We start from the raw sequence: 14,918 nt of genomic DNA, 5'->3' as shown, positions 1-14,918 counted from the left end.
CAGAGGGGGACTTAGTTTAACATAGGGCCCTATGGACAATAGATACAAATGTCTTCTTTGAGAGAACCACTGAATGGAATGAAACCAAACATGGCATGAATGTTCCTTATGAGATGCTGACCAAGTTTTGTTACTTTGTAGCAAATCTTTCATCCAAGATGGCCGCCAGAGAGGGACTTACTTTAACATAGGACCCTATGGGAAATACATAGAAATGTCTTCTTTTAGAGAACCACTAAATGGAATGAAATAAAACATGACAATGTTCCTTATGAGGTGCCGACCAAGTGTTGTAACTTTGTAGCCGATCCATCATCCAAGATGGCCGCCAGCGGGGACTTAGTTTAACATAGGACCCTATGGGAAATACATACAAATGTTTTCTTTTAGAGAACCACTGAATGGAATGAAACCAAACATGACATGAATGTTCTTAATGAGGTGCTGGCCAAGTGTTGTAACTTTGTAACCAATCAATCAACCAAGATAGCTGCCAAAGGACTCTATTGGAAATATATACAAATGTCTTCTTCTGGAAAACCGCTTAATGGATTGAAACCAAACATGGTATGAATGTTCCTTTTGAGGTGCTGACCAAGTGTTGTTACTTTGTAGCTCATTTGTCATCCAAGATGGCTGCCAGCAGGGGGCGTAAGCTTAACATAGGACCCTATGGGAAATACATACAAATGTTTTCTTCTAGAGAACCACTGAATAGAATGAAACCAAACACGGCATGAATATTCCTAATGAGGTGCTGACCAAGTGTTGTTACTTTGTAGCCGAACCATCATCCAAGATGGCCACCAGCAGGGGACTTGGGTTAACATAAGACCCTATGGAGAATACATACAACTGCTTCTTCTAGAGGAGCACTGATTGTTCCTTATGAGGTGCTGATGAAGACCTTAATGCATGTATCTTTATAGATTGAGATCTACTGTAAACTGCAAAAATATCAAGAAAAGAAGATCTACACATAAGTCAACATGAGTCTTCTAGAGAACCACTGAATGGAATGAAACCAAACACGGCATGAATATTCCTAATGAGGTGCTGACCAAGTGTTGTTACTTTGTAGCCGAACCATCATCCAAGATGGCCACCAGTAGGGGACTTGGGTTAACATAAGACCCTATGGGGAATACATACAACTGCTTCTTCTAGAGGAGCACTGATTGTTCCTTATGAGGTGCAGATGAAGACCTTAATGCATGTATCTTTATAGATTGAGATCTACTGTAAACTGCAAAAATATCAAGAAAAGAAGATCTACACATAAGTCAACATGAGTCTTCTAGAGAACCACTGAATAGAATGAAACCAAACACGGCATGAATATTCCTAATGAGGTGCTGACCAAGTGTTGTTACTTTGTAGCCGAACCATCATCCAAGATGGCCACCAGCAGGGGACTTGGGTTAACATAAGACCCTATGGGGAATACATACAACTGCTTCTTCTAGAGGAGCACTGATTGTTCCTTATGAGGTGCTGATGAAGACCGTAATGCATGTATCTTTATAGATTGAGATCTACTGTAAACTGCAAAAATATCAAGAAAAGAAGATCTACACATAAGTCAACATGAGTCTTCTAGAGAACCACTGAATAGAATGAAACCAAACACGGCATGAATATTCCTAATGAGGTGCTGACCAAGTGTTGTTACTTTGTAGCCGAACCATCATCCAAGATGGCCACCAGCAGGGGACTTAGGTTAACATAAGACCCTATGGGAAATACATACAACTGCTTCTTCTAGAGGAGCACTGATTGTTCCTTATGAGGTGCTGATGAAGACCTTAATGCATGTATCTTTATAGATTGAGATCTACTGTAAACTGCAAAAATATCAAGAAAAGAAGATCTACACATAAGTCAACATGAGCAATATTGTCTATTGACATCTGGTTGAAGTTATTGTCCTTATAAAGTCATTTTCTACAATTTCAATGAATTTATTGGTAATTTCTGTAAACTTTTACAAAAGTCTTCTGCTTTCGATTAAATTACGGGGTCAATATTAAACCAAATTTGGCCTCAATCATTATTAGGGTATTAGGCAATCTATTTTTACATGATTTCCAAAACCAAAGTAGAATCAGGTGAGCGACACAAGCTCTTGAGAGCCTATAGTTTCTCACCTTCCAGAATGCGAGACATAGGTATAGCAATATGATGACATAAACTATTTGTAAAAGCTTTATATTTCAGAAGCTAGAAGACCTTGATGCTTCATACCTTGTATGCATAATGCCTTATGTTAGGGGACGACCATTTGATATTCTGGGGGGGGGGGGGGGGGGCAGGAGGATTTGTTTTGGATCGGTTATTTGTTTTTGTAAACTAAGAGGACAGATTATTTATTTTCTGCACTGTTGAAGCAAGATTTTTCATTTTCATTAAAACAAGGGACTGATTATTTATTTTCATAACTATATTAATAATATTTGAAAACATACAATTTTTAAATTCATTTTTTATTAAAAATATTACATGTACAGTCAAGTCATTAATGTACCATTTAATCAGAATTAATCATCATCCTCTGCGGAAATGAATCTTCTGAATTCCATACTGCATATACATGTATTGCATACATACACGGTATTTGAGTTGGGGCTGTGACTATAGCCTCTTTTAAAAGTATTGCCAAATATATTTACGCCGAGCGGAGCGAGGCAAAAGAATTTTGAAGGGTTTTTAAGCCGTTGAAGGCCCAAAGAAACTATAGAACAAATGATGCAAAATCGTGCTTTCTGGGCATTCCCAGACCCTCTCTTATTCTGAAAACGCAAGTTCTGTTTTAATAATGTTTTGACAATATTTTGGTCTCAAAGCAAAATGTCTAGATTCAGCGTAAGACTTAAGTTTTTATGGACAACATCAAAAGACCAATATGAAGAATAAAGTAAAAATGTAATTCACATAGTTAAGTATGTGGCTGCTGGTTTTTTTTTTTTTTTTTTGTTGTTGTTTCGGCATGCAGAATTTAAATCTTTTATACCTGTAAATTATATGGGGTTTTATTCAAATTAAGTTAAGAGGGGGCTGATTATCAGTGATATAACTATGTCAAGTAATTTTTAATAACACATTTCAATTACAACTTGATGTAGCTCTTAACTGGGATACAATTTAAAGTAGTTAAGTTGTAAAATTAGCTAAAAAATCTTAAATAAAATAAAACTCATGATCAAGTTGAAAACAAAATTACTAAATCACAAAAGGAATGCAACACTAAGAGAATACAGAAGGGCAATCAATGAACAAAAGACAAATTTAAAGAAACATTGATCCCGAAAAAACAGGTGCTACGTCCAAGGGAGAACAGAACTTGCTTCTTGCAAACACTCGCTGTTAAAACAATTTGATATGAAGACAAGCTTTTGGTTTTAAAATTTCCTACATAAAGGCATTTGCCTCAATGTAGTTACAACCCTGTAATAAAAGTGAGGTAAGTGTTCCTGAGCCAATATACCTCAAGTTAAATGAAACCCATTTTCAGACATTTCAAGTATATTTAAATAATATTTATACCTTTATTATTAAAAGATTTGGGAAGTGTTTCCTAACACGTCGAACAACAATAATGTTCTTAAACCCTGCTGACTGCCATTGCCGACTGTCAAATAAACGGATCACCGATGTAATAAATAGATCTTAATTATAAATTTAATACTAAACAGAAAACAATAAACTTGCGGAAAAGATGGTATATATATATAAGACAATTAATGCATTGTTATTTTAGCAATGGCGGCCATGCTTTTTGACTGACCATAATAAGAGAAAACACAACATTTAAACTACAAACAACAACACATTTAGGCCAAGTTTGATTGAAATTGGTTCAATAGTTTTGGAGGAGAAAATCTTTTAAAAAATAAGTTTACGATAGACAAAGACAACGACAACGAACACCAATTGTGATGGCAAAAGCTCTTTGGCCTTCTAATATTTCAAACATACACAATATAATGTCAAATTGTCCGTCGGTTTTCTATAGAGCCTCATTCTATCTCAACATTTTATTGGTTTGCTAAATTAAGTTAGTTGTTCGGGTCAGGGCATCACTGTGTAATTCTATGGTTTACAATTACCTAAGCTAGAACAATCCTTTTAAACTAGAGCAATTTAACAAACAATGAGCTGGAGCCTGTAGTTCAGTGGTTGTCGTTGGTTCATGTCTGTCATATTTGTTTTTCGTAAATTGTTTTATTATAGATTAGGCCGTTAGTTTTCTCAATTGAATTGTTTCATATTTTTCATGTCGGGCCTTTTATAGCCGACTATACAGTATGGGGTTTTCTCATGGTTGAAGGCCGTACTATTACCTATAATTGCTTCCATCCATTTCATTTGAACTTTGGTGGATAGTTGTCTCATTGGCAATCATACCACATCTCCTTATTTTTATAATGAGCAGGAAAATGGAATAAAGATAAACTGACCCTGATAGAATTTTTGTTGAGCCTGCAACATTTTGTTGCGGAAGCGAGATATAGGGATCCTGCATTCTGTTAACTTTAAGGTTAAGTCTGTGTTTCTTAGACACCCAATTACTTTGTCAACTCTTCATTGAATTTTATGAAACTTTGACAGAAAGACTCTTATGGTAAAAAGACAGTATCTAGAGCAATATAAAAAGAAATTCCGTATTTTACTGATAAAATGTTTTGGTTATTTTGCAGTTAACATTAAGATACAGGCTTGCCCGCGTTTACAAAAGTTTTTTAGACATCAATAACTTTGACAAAACCTTCATAGAACTTTTATGAAACTTTGTCAGACGTTTTCTTATGATTAAGAAATAATGTCTGTAGCCAAAATTTTTGAAATATTTTCATTTTCAGTATTTTACTAATAGATGGACTTAGTTTTTTGCAGTTAACATTTATAAACATTCTGAAATAATAAAAAAAAAAAATAGACATTAATAAATTTATTCAACCTTCATGGAATGTTATGAAACTTGCATGGACAGAAGCTGTTTCCAGATCAAAATCATGATAAAATATCCGTAGATATTCTACTGGTAAATGCCAGGACCTCGATTTTGGCAGTCAATATTACACTTATACACTGACAGCAGGCTAGGGTTCCACGGAATCCTTTACGATTTTTATTCTACACTTGGTCCAGCTGTAAGCCTGAATTTTCATGTTCATTGCTGAAGCAGGAATAAAACTGCTCCGTAAAATACATTGTAACTTACTAGATTGTTGTTTCCATGTATTTAGCTGATAATCTTTTATTTAATATTATTTGAAGGATTGTGTTAATGCATATATAAGATACACAGTATACATTAGTGTACATAATCATGGTTGAAATATTTCCTCTAGTAAACAATGTATTAACTTTGGTTGTCTGATTAAATTTCATATTTTTCTGTCTCGTATTTTTTTCTTCATAATAACGTACTATATATATAGCTAAATAAAAACGATGGAGTATAAGCCAATGAGACAGCAACCAAATAGATATAGGAAGATGTGGTATGAGTGCCAATGAGACAACTCTCCATCCAAGTAACAATATATAAAAGAAAACCATTATAGGTCAAGGTACGGCCTTCAACACGGAGCATTGTCTCACACCGAACAGCAAGCTATAAAGGGCCCCAAAAAATTACTAGTGTTAAACCATTCAAACGGGAAAATCAAAGTTCATAAATAACCGAAGAAGTGTGTATATATATATAAGTAATTACAGAAACATGTTAAATATACTGCACATAAAAGGAGATGAGTTAACTTGTTTTCCAGTGGTTTTCGTTCGTTGATATCTGCTGTAATAATGCTTTTGTTTATTGTTTTTGTTTAATCACGCCATTGGTTTTCTCTTGTACTGTTTCACATTTTGTCACCCGGGTTCCCTGTGCCTTTCATAGCTTACTACTAGATATGGGTTATTGAAGGCCGTACTGTGATCTGTAATTATCCTCGTTCGTTCATGGATAGTTGCCTCACTGGCAATCATACCACATCTCCTTATTTCCATATTGATGGCATTTTGCCTAAAATCATTATTTCAAAATCACAGAAACTTGGCTTTAAAATGATTGATATCAGTGACAGTATATGTTTAAACTGTTGGGATTTTCAAATCTTATAAATATTTACTAAGAGCTTAAGGTTAAAATCGGTAAAATTTAAGTGGCTATGTTTAAACATGTTTTAATACGTAAGAAATAACAAATGTATGCAAGAGCACATAAGTATTCCTTGGCGAGATCGTACAAAACTAAGTGGTTAATTACCGGTATCTAAAGACTTTCATGTTTAATATTTGCAAATAAAAAATCTATTGAAAATCATCCAAAATATATGTCTTTTACCAGATTTTACAAAATGAAGCTTAAAGGTGTTGTTATGTGACTTCATAACTATATTTTTGTGATACCATCTAATATACACAAGTTGAAATATTCAAGTTAAACTGCAAATTTCAGTGATGAGTTAAAGGAGTATTAGCTACGAGGTATAAACAAAATAAAATATGACTTTTTTTTGTTCAATCATTAATGAAAGTGAAATAGTGAAATAACAATTCGCTTTTGCAGCCAGTTTGGTTCAATTTTGTCAAAATAAGATAAGAAACGTCGCTGATGAATTATTTACTTGCAAGTGAATAATTCGACCGCACTGAATCCGTATTCATGTGACCTTCAATTTAACCCCTTGGCTAGAGAAGTGTTGCGCATAAACAAGGCGTGTTCAACTATTAAAAGGAAAAGAATGTCAACATTGAAAGTAAAACATGGCTAAACTATTTGGTTGACTGATTCGATTCACAAAAACTCAATCTTATACAAGTTAAAACGATGATTAACAGATTTTTTTAACCTTTAATATGAAATCAAACAGACCTAGAAAAATCCAATTGCACGTGTTCGCTATCTATTTATATCGATATTTATGTTTATATCGGGTTATATGACCGTCGGCAGTTTTCGGAGGTCACATCGATTGTTAATTAGATGGCGTCTTGACTAAAATATACACGAAATGCTGATACATATTATCGAGTATATGCATCGTAAATTGTTTATTTTAGACTTTTTATACATTGGGTATACGTTTTAGTGTGTCATAAATCAAATATGAGAATTTGAGTCAAATCAGTGAACATGAATTTGAAAGTTAATGCCCTTTAAATAAGTGATCGAGCGATCATTTTTCTTTTATTATTTTGATTGTTTACATTAATGTGCTTAGGAAACTATGTACATGAACATTGTAAGATTAAAGTATCTTATAAGATTTTTAGTTAATAAAATAGTCAAATATTTGAATTGTATGATTAATATGAATAGCACTCAAAAATAAGAAAAGCTACAATTTTAATTTCATTCTTATCAATATAGTAAGAAGCTTATGTCTAGTTGACAAGATAATTAGAGTCCAGTTTAAAATATATTGCTGTGATTTACATGAGCAATTGTATCTTAAAATACACCATGGTAAAAGAAAACAAGCAATGGATAAAATGGATGTTACTACTTGTAATCTGGTCATGATATCAAGCTAGTTTGTTGAAGTATAGTGGTATTTGCTCTGTTCAAAATGAAACAATACTTCTACAAGGATAACTATATTATCAAAATCCAATTTTATTTGTATTCAAACCCATGGTCAAGGCGGTCAAGGCAGTGATCAAATATTATGAATCACTTTTCATTATGAAACGTGTTGGTAAACGTGTGTTTAAACACTTACTTTTATTCAAATGTTTTTTCTTAAATTTTACATATTGTCAAGGTTAAATCCTTACAACAAAGTTGTTTATTAAGCTTTATATGGGGTCAGTATTAAGAATGGTAAATAAGGATATGCCACGCTAGCTTAACTTGTTCAGTACTAAATTGTTCTTTAATTTCCTGATCTTGATATGAAAAGACATAAATATTTTGTTAACCTCTTTCAGATCTTTTCCTGTACATTTATTATGTATAATAATGAAAAGCTAAAATTAGAGAGAGTGAACTGATCACGATATCCCTTCTCATACAAGGTTAAAATTACTATTTTAGCTATTTCCACGTAGAACCAATATGGGATATAAAATTTTTTCTACGTCTTTTGAACAAAATAAATGGGGAAAAAACTCGTCAAAGATACCAGGTTTATAATTTTGTATGGCAGATGAGTGTTTGGTCTATAAAAGACTCACCAGCGACGCTCGAAGTGAAAAGTTAAAAGGACAAACCAAGTTCGAAGTTGGAGAGTACTAGTATAAACTACACTCTTTTTTTTTTTTTATTAAAAAGAAGTCTGATATCAATTTCCGTGCTCATAACACGTGTTTCTGATATAGTTCCTTCATCAGGGGGAAAACGTTGATAAAACATGTTGTACATAATTGAATTAAATTTCTAGTTAAGTTGGAAAAGACTTGATATTAAAAACTGAAGATATGATCAAAAGGGGCAGATCCAGGATTGTTTTAGAATGAAGGGGAAGGGTAAACAATACTAAATCAGAAGCACTGACAACTGTATTTATTCTTGAATTTAACTTTTGGACTTCGAAGTTTTATTTACACCAATTACATGTATACACTTAAATGGGACATACAGATCATGGATAATCTTGCAGCTATTAGTTATTGCATGTATTAGGCTAAAACTGTTGACAAGTATTAACACTATAACAGGCCAAAGACAATTTTATCAAATAGAAAATTCCATTTGATGAGATTATGTGGATGTAGAAATCATAGCTATCAATTGGGACAAACTTACCCTTAGATAGACAGTGCTCATTTCAAGACCTCCAAAAATATTTTATCACTCCAGAAATATTTAATTTAAAAGTAGAAAGATGTGGTATGATTGTCAATGAGGCAACTATCCACCAACGACCAAGGATGTCAACAACGACAGGTCACCATACGGCCGTCAACAATGGGGAAAATCATACCATGACAAAAATACGCTATAAACATTATATCAAACATCTCAACTTTGTTCGCTGCTTAGACAGATGGTACAAACTCGCTTCATGTTAAAAATTAATTTACTTTCAGTCTTGATTTGATTTTTGCCTACGGTATTGTATGAAGTCAATAATGTTTTATACATGAATTATCAACAAGATTCATGCATTTTCTAAAAGAAAGAATTTGATAATTGTTTCAACCTTTCTAGATGCTATATTTTAGTACAAGTCAAGTTATACGACTGTAGGCCTTGTATCTAAGAACTGGATTTTGACTTTAAAATTGAAAGTCAACCCAGAATGTGGGCCATCAAACAGTCATTTTTAGACGGATGTTTCTCCAAGATGATCATGCACTATATATTATATAACTGTAGGGAATCGCGTGTTTTGAATGTGATGTGTCATAGCAGTATCATCTTACATAGATGGAAAATCAAGGTTAATAAAGAGATATAACGGCGACGTTTTTGGGTAAACGGATCCATTTTCATTTGGTTACAAGTACGCATGTAACTAAGTTTCATTTGTGTTTTTTTATTTCTTAGTGTATAGTTCTTATCTAACTACAAATTCATTTAAAACAAAATGGTGAAGCGCCAGGAACCAGACGGATGGTGAAGCGCCAGGAACCAGACGGATGGTGAAGCGATAGGAACCAGACGGATGGTTCACTCGGGAGAATGAAAATAACACTTTGTAAAAAACAGCTTTTTTCGATTCGGGAACTTAAGAGAATTATCTTAGTTCTTGAAATTTACCAATATAAATAACAGGGGAGATTCTTGCTCCAGGAATGTTGGTCAGAATATTTGAAGAAATTACAGTATACAGAACAAAACAGTTTATTTGGAATGATGGTTACTATCAAAGTACTAATGGGTTATGACTTTGCATTGACCTCGTTTTTCATCTCTGTAAATTACAAAAATCTGTCTATATTTATAGATATTGTTTTCAAATAAATTATTATTTACTTAAAAGAATGTATTGCCATGCGGAAACATTTCCTTGTGAATATGTTTAAGAATATAACTGACGTTGCATAGTTAGTTACAAAATAAAGGCAAAGTTTATTGAGATAACATTAGTCACATTCTAAAAGGGATAAATTGTTTATACTTTATCTTATTCTTAAAACTATCTTGCGTTTTCTATAGATGGAACACAGGTATAACATCTGTAACCTTGGATTTTGATATTAAATTAAATACTTTGACTTCACGTGCCTTCAAAGATCCATGCGTAATGAAGAGTTTCATATCAGGTGAGATTGAAATGCCTTGTGGATGAAAGATTCCGTCATGTTTGGTGATAATTTGGCGAACAAATTCTCCATCTTTTGAGAAAAACGAAATTCTATCATTGTAATGATCTGCTACAAATATATTTCCAAACTTGTCGCAGCATATACCATAAGGGACCTTTAGTTGTCCATCATTCGAACCATAACACCCAAATGTTTTTTTGAAATTTCCATTTGAAGAAAATATATAAATTTGATGATTTCCTGAATCGGACACAATGATATCGCCTAATGGAGAAACCGTCACATATCGGGGTGTTTTAAATTGAAGACCATGATTATCAGGCAGACAAATATCGTCCAACCATTTGCCACTCCAGTCGTGAATGGAAACTTTCATTGACTGGATGTCTGTAATAATGATTCTATGGTCCTTTGTTGTAGCGATACCACATGGATCCTGGAATAATGAATCACCGAAAGACGACTCTTCATAATCACCAGTCTGTGACATTTTAAGTACTAACCTTTTCCTTCTAGAGGTCACAAGGACGATATCTTCATGTACTGTTACCCCCCAAGGTTCGATTGTATCTTCGTTTTGTATTGTCAAAGTATTTCTTCCTGATTTTGAAAATATGCTAAGTCGACAATTGAGTAGATCGGCTACTACACACCTCCCTTGACTCATGTAGCTTATATCAGACCCATCTTTCAAATTCCCGTCCCTGGTTCCGTGACACCCGAAAGTCTTGTACAGAAGAGCATGACCATTAACCTCTTTTTCAAATGAAATATTGACATATCCACATTCACTGTCCTCGTCCTCACTAGAACTGGTACTGAAGTCATCTGATAACATCACTTTGTCAGATTCTGGTTCAGAAATATGTTCTTCGATTTTAGTTATATCGGAGGAAGACAAACATCTCTTACTTTTCGACTTTTGTTTAAGTCTGAATGGGAGCAGATTAAACGATAACGATCTTTTTTCCTTAAACCTCGGATTGGAAGAAAAGATACCTGCAATAAGAAATAATACACGTATACAGAAATGAAAGAAATTAATAAACATTAATTAACGAATTAACAAATTAAAGCTCGCAATCAAAATATCTGATACTCATACATGATAATAACCTAAACGGTACCAATTTTAATTTACCAGATGCGCATTTCGACGATTTATGTCTCTTCAGTGATGCTCGAGGCAAAATATTTGAATATCCAAAATCTAAAACAAATATTGAAGAGCGGATCAAAACAAAAAAAGGACCTAAAGTATAGCCAAACCGGACAAGGAATCAGAGCTTAGTATGAGGGAGAAATAGTCCTGAATTTAAAGTGATTTTCAAATATTTTATAACAACAAATTTCAACCTAACAATATCCGTATTTTCATCTGGGCTGGTGATACCCTCGGGGACTAACAGTCCACCAACAGAGGTATTGACCCAGTGGTAGTAATAACACTAACGGTACCAATTTTAATGCACCAGATGCGCATTTAGAAAATTAATGTCTCTTCAGTGATGCTCGAGGCCAGAATATCCAAGATTGGCGTTTAACGTCCAGTGAAAAATACAACATGCATATCAGGATGAGTACAAATTGAGATATGAAAGAATGAACTACTGCTTTGTACTGGACAGACACGCTGACCCGAAGTTTTATCGCCCTCGCTCACAAATTGAGAGTTCGCCGTCCTACGTGGACACATTATTTTGACTCCGAGTCCACCAGTATTTGCTGTTACTTGCAAATGCCGCGTGCTTGGCAGAAAATCAGCAAATACCAATTTTCAAGTCTTTGGTTAGACCCAGCCGGGTATCGAACACACGACCGCCCGCACTCAAGCCAAGCACGCTACCACGAGACCACCGATGCTATTATAAAGAACTACAAGGTGTGCTATTGTTATTATTTTTTTTTCTTCTCCAAAGCAGCTTCGTTAAAAAAAAACTGAAGATTTTTTGTAAATCTTTATACGGAAATTTTATTTTATCATATCAGTTCGAACTAACATTTTCTCTTAACTGTCAGTTTTTCATGAGCAGGATATATGGAGTCATTCGTAGCTTGCTCTGTTATATGGATTTTGCTCATTGCTGAAGACCATACGGTGACTTAAAGCTGCTAACCTCTACGCCATTTGTGTCTCTAGTGGATCGTTGTCTCATTGGCAATCATACCACATTTACTTATATTATATCAAAAGTGCTGTTTTCATTGTGAGTTCATATATACTATAGTTATAGTTTACTTTTACATCCTTCCAAAATTGTCGAGCGGAGTTAATTCATTGCTTTGACATTACCCCCAAAGTAAGTTAATAGTTATGATTTTTACATACGTTTAAAAAAAAGTTTTAAGTTTACAAATTAAGAAATTCGGTTAAAATAAGCCCCAATTTTCTCTCTTCATACAGAGTTGACGTCAGTCGATTTATCTACCCATTTTATATCCTTTTTGTTGAAAAACTTTTGATACTTTAGTTGTCATTTTGGTTCTTTTTTCCTGATGAATGTAATCAAGGAAACATTCAGATCAACGTATGTTTGCTTTTCTATTTTAACGATTGGCTGGACACCACCGCTGATGGCCTGTAAGTTCCCTATGACATCGTACGAACAGTATAAAAATAAGGAGATGTGGTATGATTACCATTGAGACAACTATGCACCAGATTTCAAATAAAGTGGATGTAAGCAGTTATAGGCAACCGTACGGCCTTCAACAATGAGTGAAACTCATACCGTATAGTCGACTATAAAAGGTCCCGACACGAAAAATGTGAAACAATTCAAATGAGATAACTAACGGCCAAAATCACAAAACAATATACGAAAAACAAGTATGACAGACATGAACCAACGACAACCACTGAACTACAGGCTCCTGAATTGAGAACGGCACATAAAGAATGTGGCGGGGTTAAACATGTTCGTGAGCGCTGAAACCTTCCCCTAACTTGGGGCAGTAGTGTAACAGTTTTTTTCTCAAGAACAAACTGTAAAAATCAGTTGCAATTGGCTTAAAAATCAAAAGATCGGTACCAGGCACAAAAACAAGTAGTCTAGTGTCAGGCTCTATACCATTATACTTTGGTTTACAAGAATAAAGATATATATGGCAACAACTATTTTGTCACATTCATTTTTATAGTTGTCATTTGTATTTTTTTACAATAACAAAAGTTCAAAACCGCCAGCTTTACCTCGAATAAATCATTTGGTTATTTAAAACCGCTTTTGGTTTCCCTTCGATATCTTTTTTTTATTCTGGCCTCTTTTAGCGTCTCGAACTTCTGACTCTGATCGTTCCCAGTAATGGTTTATTCCAGAAATTGATTTGAGCAAAGCAAATTCATGACACTTTATTTTCTCTTAACTCTCCATAACTCTCTACCAGAGACAGAATGACGCAGAAGTTAAAAACTATAGGTCAAAATATATATTTATATTACGGTAATATTCATACACTACTGAGTTTACAATCTATAGAAATGTTCCCAACTTTATGAATGAAATATAATTGACTTACTTTTTTGTTCTACGTCGGTACTATATACCTCCATCACTTGTTTTTCTTCTATTTTTTCCATGTCTATAACTGAAAAAGTCAAAAGAGGTTAAGTTATGTGTTAGCATGTCTTATACCAATGAATATTTTATAAAATCGAGCAGAGGTCTTAATGTTGAATAGTCTGACGAGAATAAGACATGTATATGCATTTATTTTTAAAATCTTACAAGAATGATTAAAAAATGAAAGTAACTAGAAACATCTGCAGTGACCACATCTAAGCGTATAAGTAAGCAGAGATGGTTTCTTAGTAATACCTATTTAGGGTGTTTTCATGGGTTCCAATATTAAGTTCGATGTGTTGGACGAATTCAGTCTTAACTAATTTGCATACAAAATTGACTTTTGTCGCCCAATTTTCAAATTAGGTAACAAAAAAAGTCTGTGATACAAAAATGAATTTTGTCATGAAAAAAGTAACTTTTGTCCACTAAAAGATAATTTTGTATGACAAAATTTAAATTTGTAGTATGCTACAAATTTTGTTAAACTGAACTCATTTTTGTTGAACAAAACTCACTTTTGTCCGTACAAAATTGAATTTCGAGTACAAAACCACAAGAGTCCCGTTCGGCGCCCCTACGAGCAGCCTAAATCATCCGATTTTTTTTTACCTGTGAATAAGAATTTTTCACACGCCTACAAATTTAAAAAATCTATGAGAAGCTTAAAATTTCTTATCTAAATGTTAGAAATCAGAGAAATGTTCACAAATATACTTCGAACTTACATTAAATTATATAACCAAATTTTAAAAGAAACAACCGACGGCCTCTTTTAGTTTAATTATATTAAGTTAAATTCACATAAATCGAAAAACAAATAAACGCAGAGCCTTGCGATAATCACTGGACAATAGGATTATGGCTTGGAAAGACGAATTTAGTGGGAGAGGGTGTCAAACATGCTGTCATATATGATGAACACATAATCTTTCAATCAGTTTAATTGAGGTCTGGAGCTGGCATGTCAGTACTGCTAAGTAGTCCTTTGTTAATTTATGTATCATTGTCATTTTGCTTAGTTTCTTTTGTTACCTATTCTGACATCGGACTCGGACTTCTTTTAAACTGAGTTTTACTGTGCGTATCGCTGTGTGTTTATTTATTCTACATTGGCTAGAGGTATAGGGGGAGGGT

The 14,918-nt window shown here is 33.8% G+C and overlaps 1 protein-coding gene across 1 annotated transcript; it reads right to left on the bottom strand.

The window, feature by feature from the left end:
* Positions 1-9,808: 9,808 nt before the first annotated feature.
* Positions 9,809-13,836, bottom strand: LOC127733937 (tripartite motif-containing protein 2-like). Its single transcript, XM_052243419.1, has 2 exons — positions 13,738-13,836; positions 9,809-11,217 (listed from the first exon to the last, which is right to left on the bottom strand). The coding sequence occupies exons 1-2, from the start codon at positions 13,796-13,798 to the stop codon at positions 10,103-10,105; spliced, it is 1,176 nt and encodes a 391-aa protein (XP_052099379.1). The 5' UTR covers positions 13,799-13,836; the 3' UTR covers positions 9,809-10,102.
* Between the last annotated feature and the right edge of the window lie 1,082 nt (positions 13,837-14,918).

This window comes from Mytilus californianus, unplaced genomic scaffold (genome assembly GCF_021869535.1).
Source record: "Mytilus californianus isolate M0D057914Y unplaced genomic scaffold, xbMytCali1.0.p SCAF_3, whole genome shotgun sequence".
Classification (NCBI taxonomy): Eukaryota; Metazoa; Mollusca; class Bivalvia; order Mytilida; family Mytilidae; genus Mytilus; species Mytilus californianus.
The sequence above is the reverse complement of the archived record's forward strand: the minus strand, read 5'-3'. Positions and strand labels throughout refer to the sequence as shown.

What these genes read in the sequence shown, in the direction of transcription:
- LOC127733937 (XM_052243419.1), bottom strand. Translation starts at nt 13,798, where the DNA reads ATGGAAAAAATAGAAGAAAAACAAGTGATGGAGGTATATAGTACCGAC. An exon ending in TACCGACGTAGAACAAAAAA is followed by an intron (nt 11,218 to 13,737) that starts GTAAGTCAATTA and finishes TTCTTATTGCAG; the next exon opens with GTATCTTTTCTTCCAATCCG.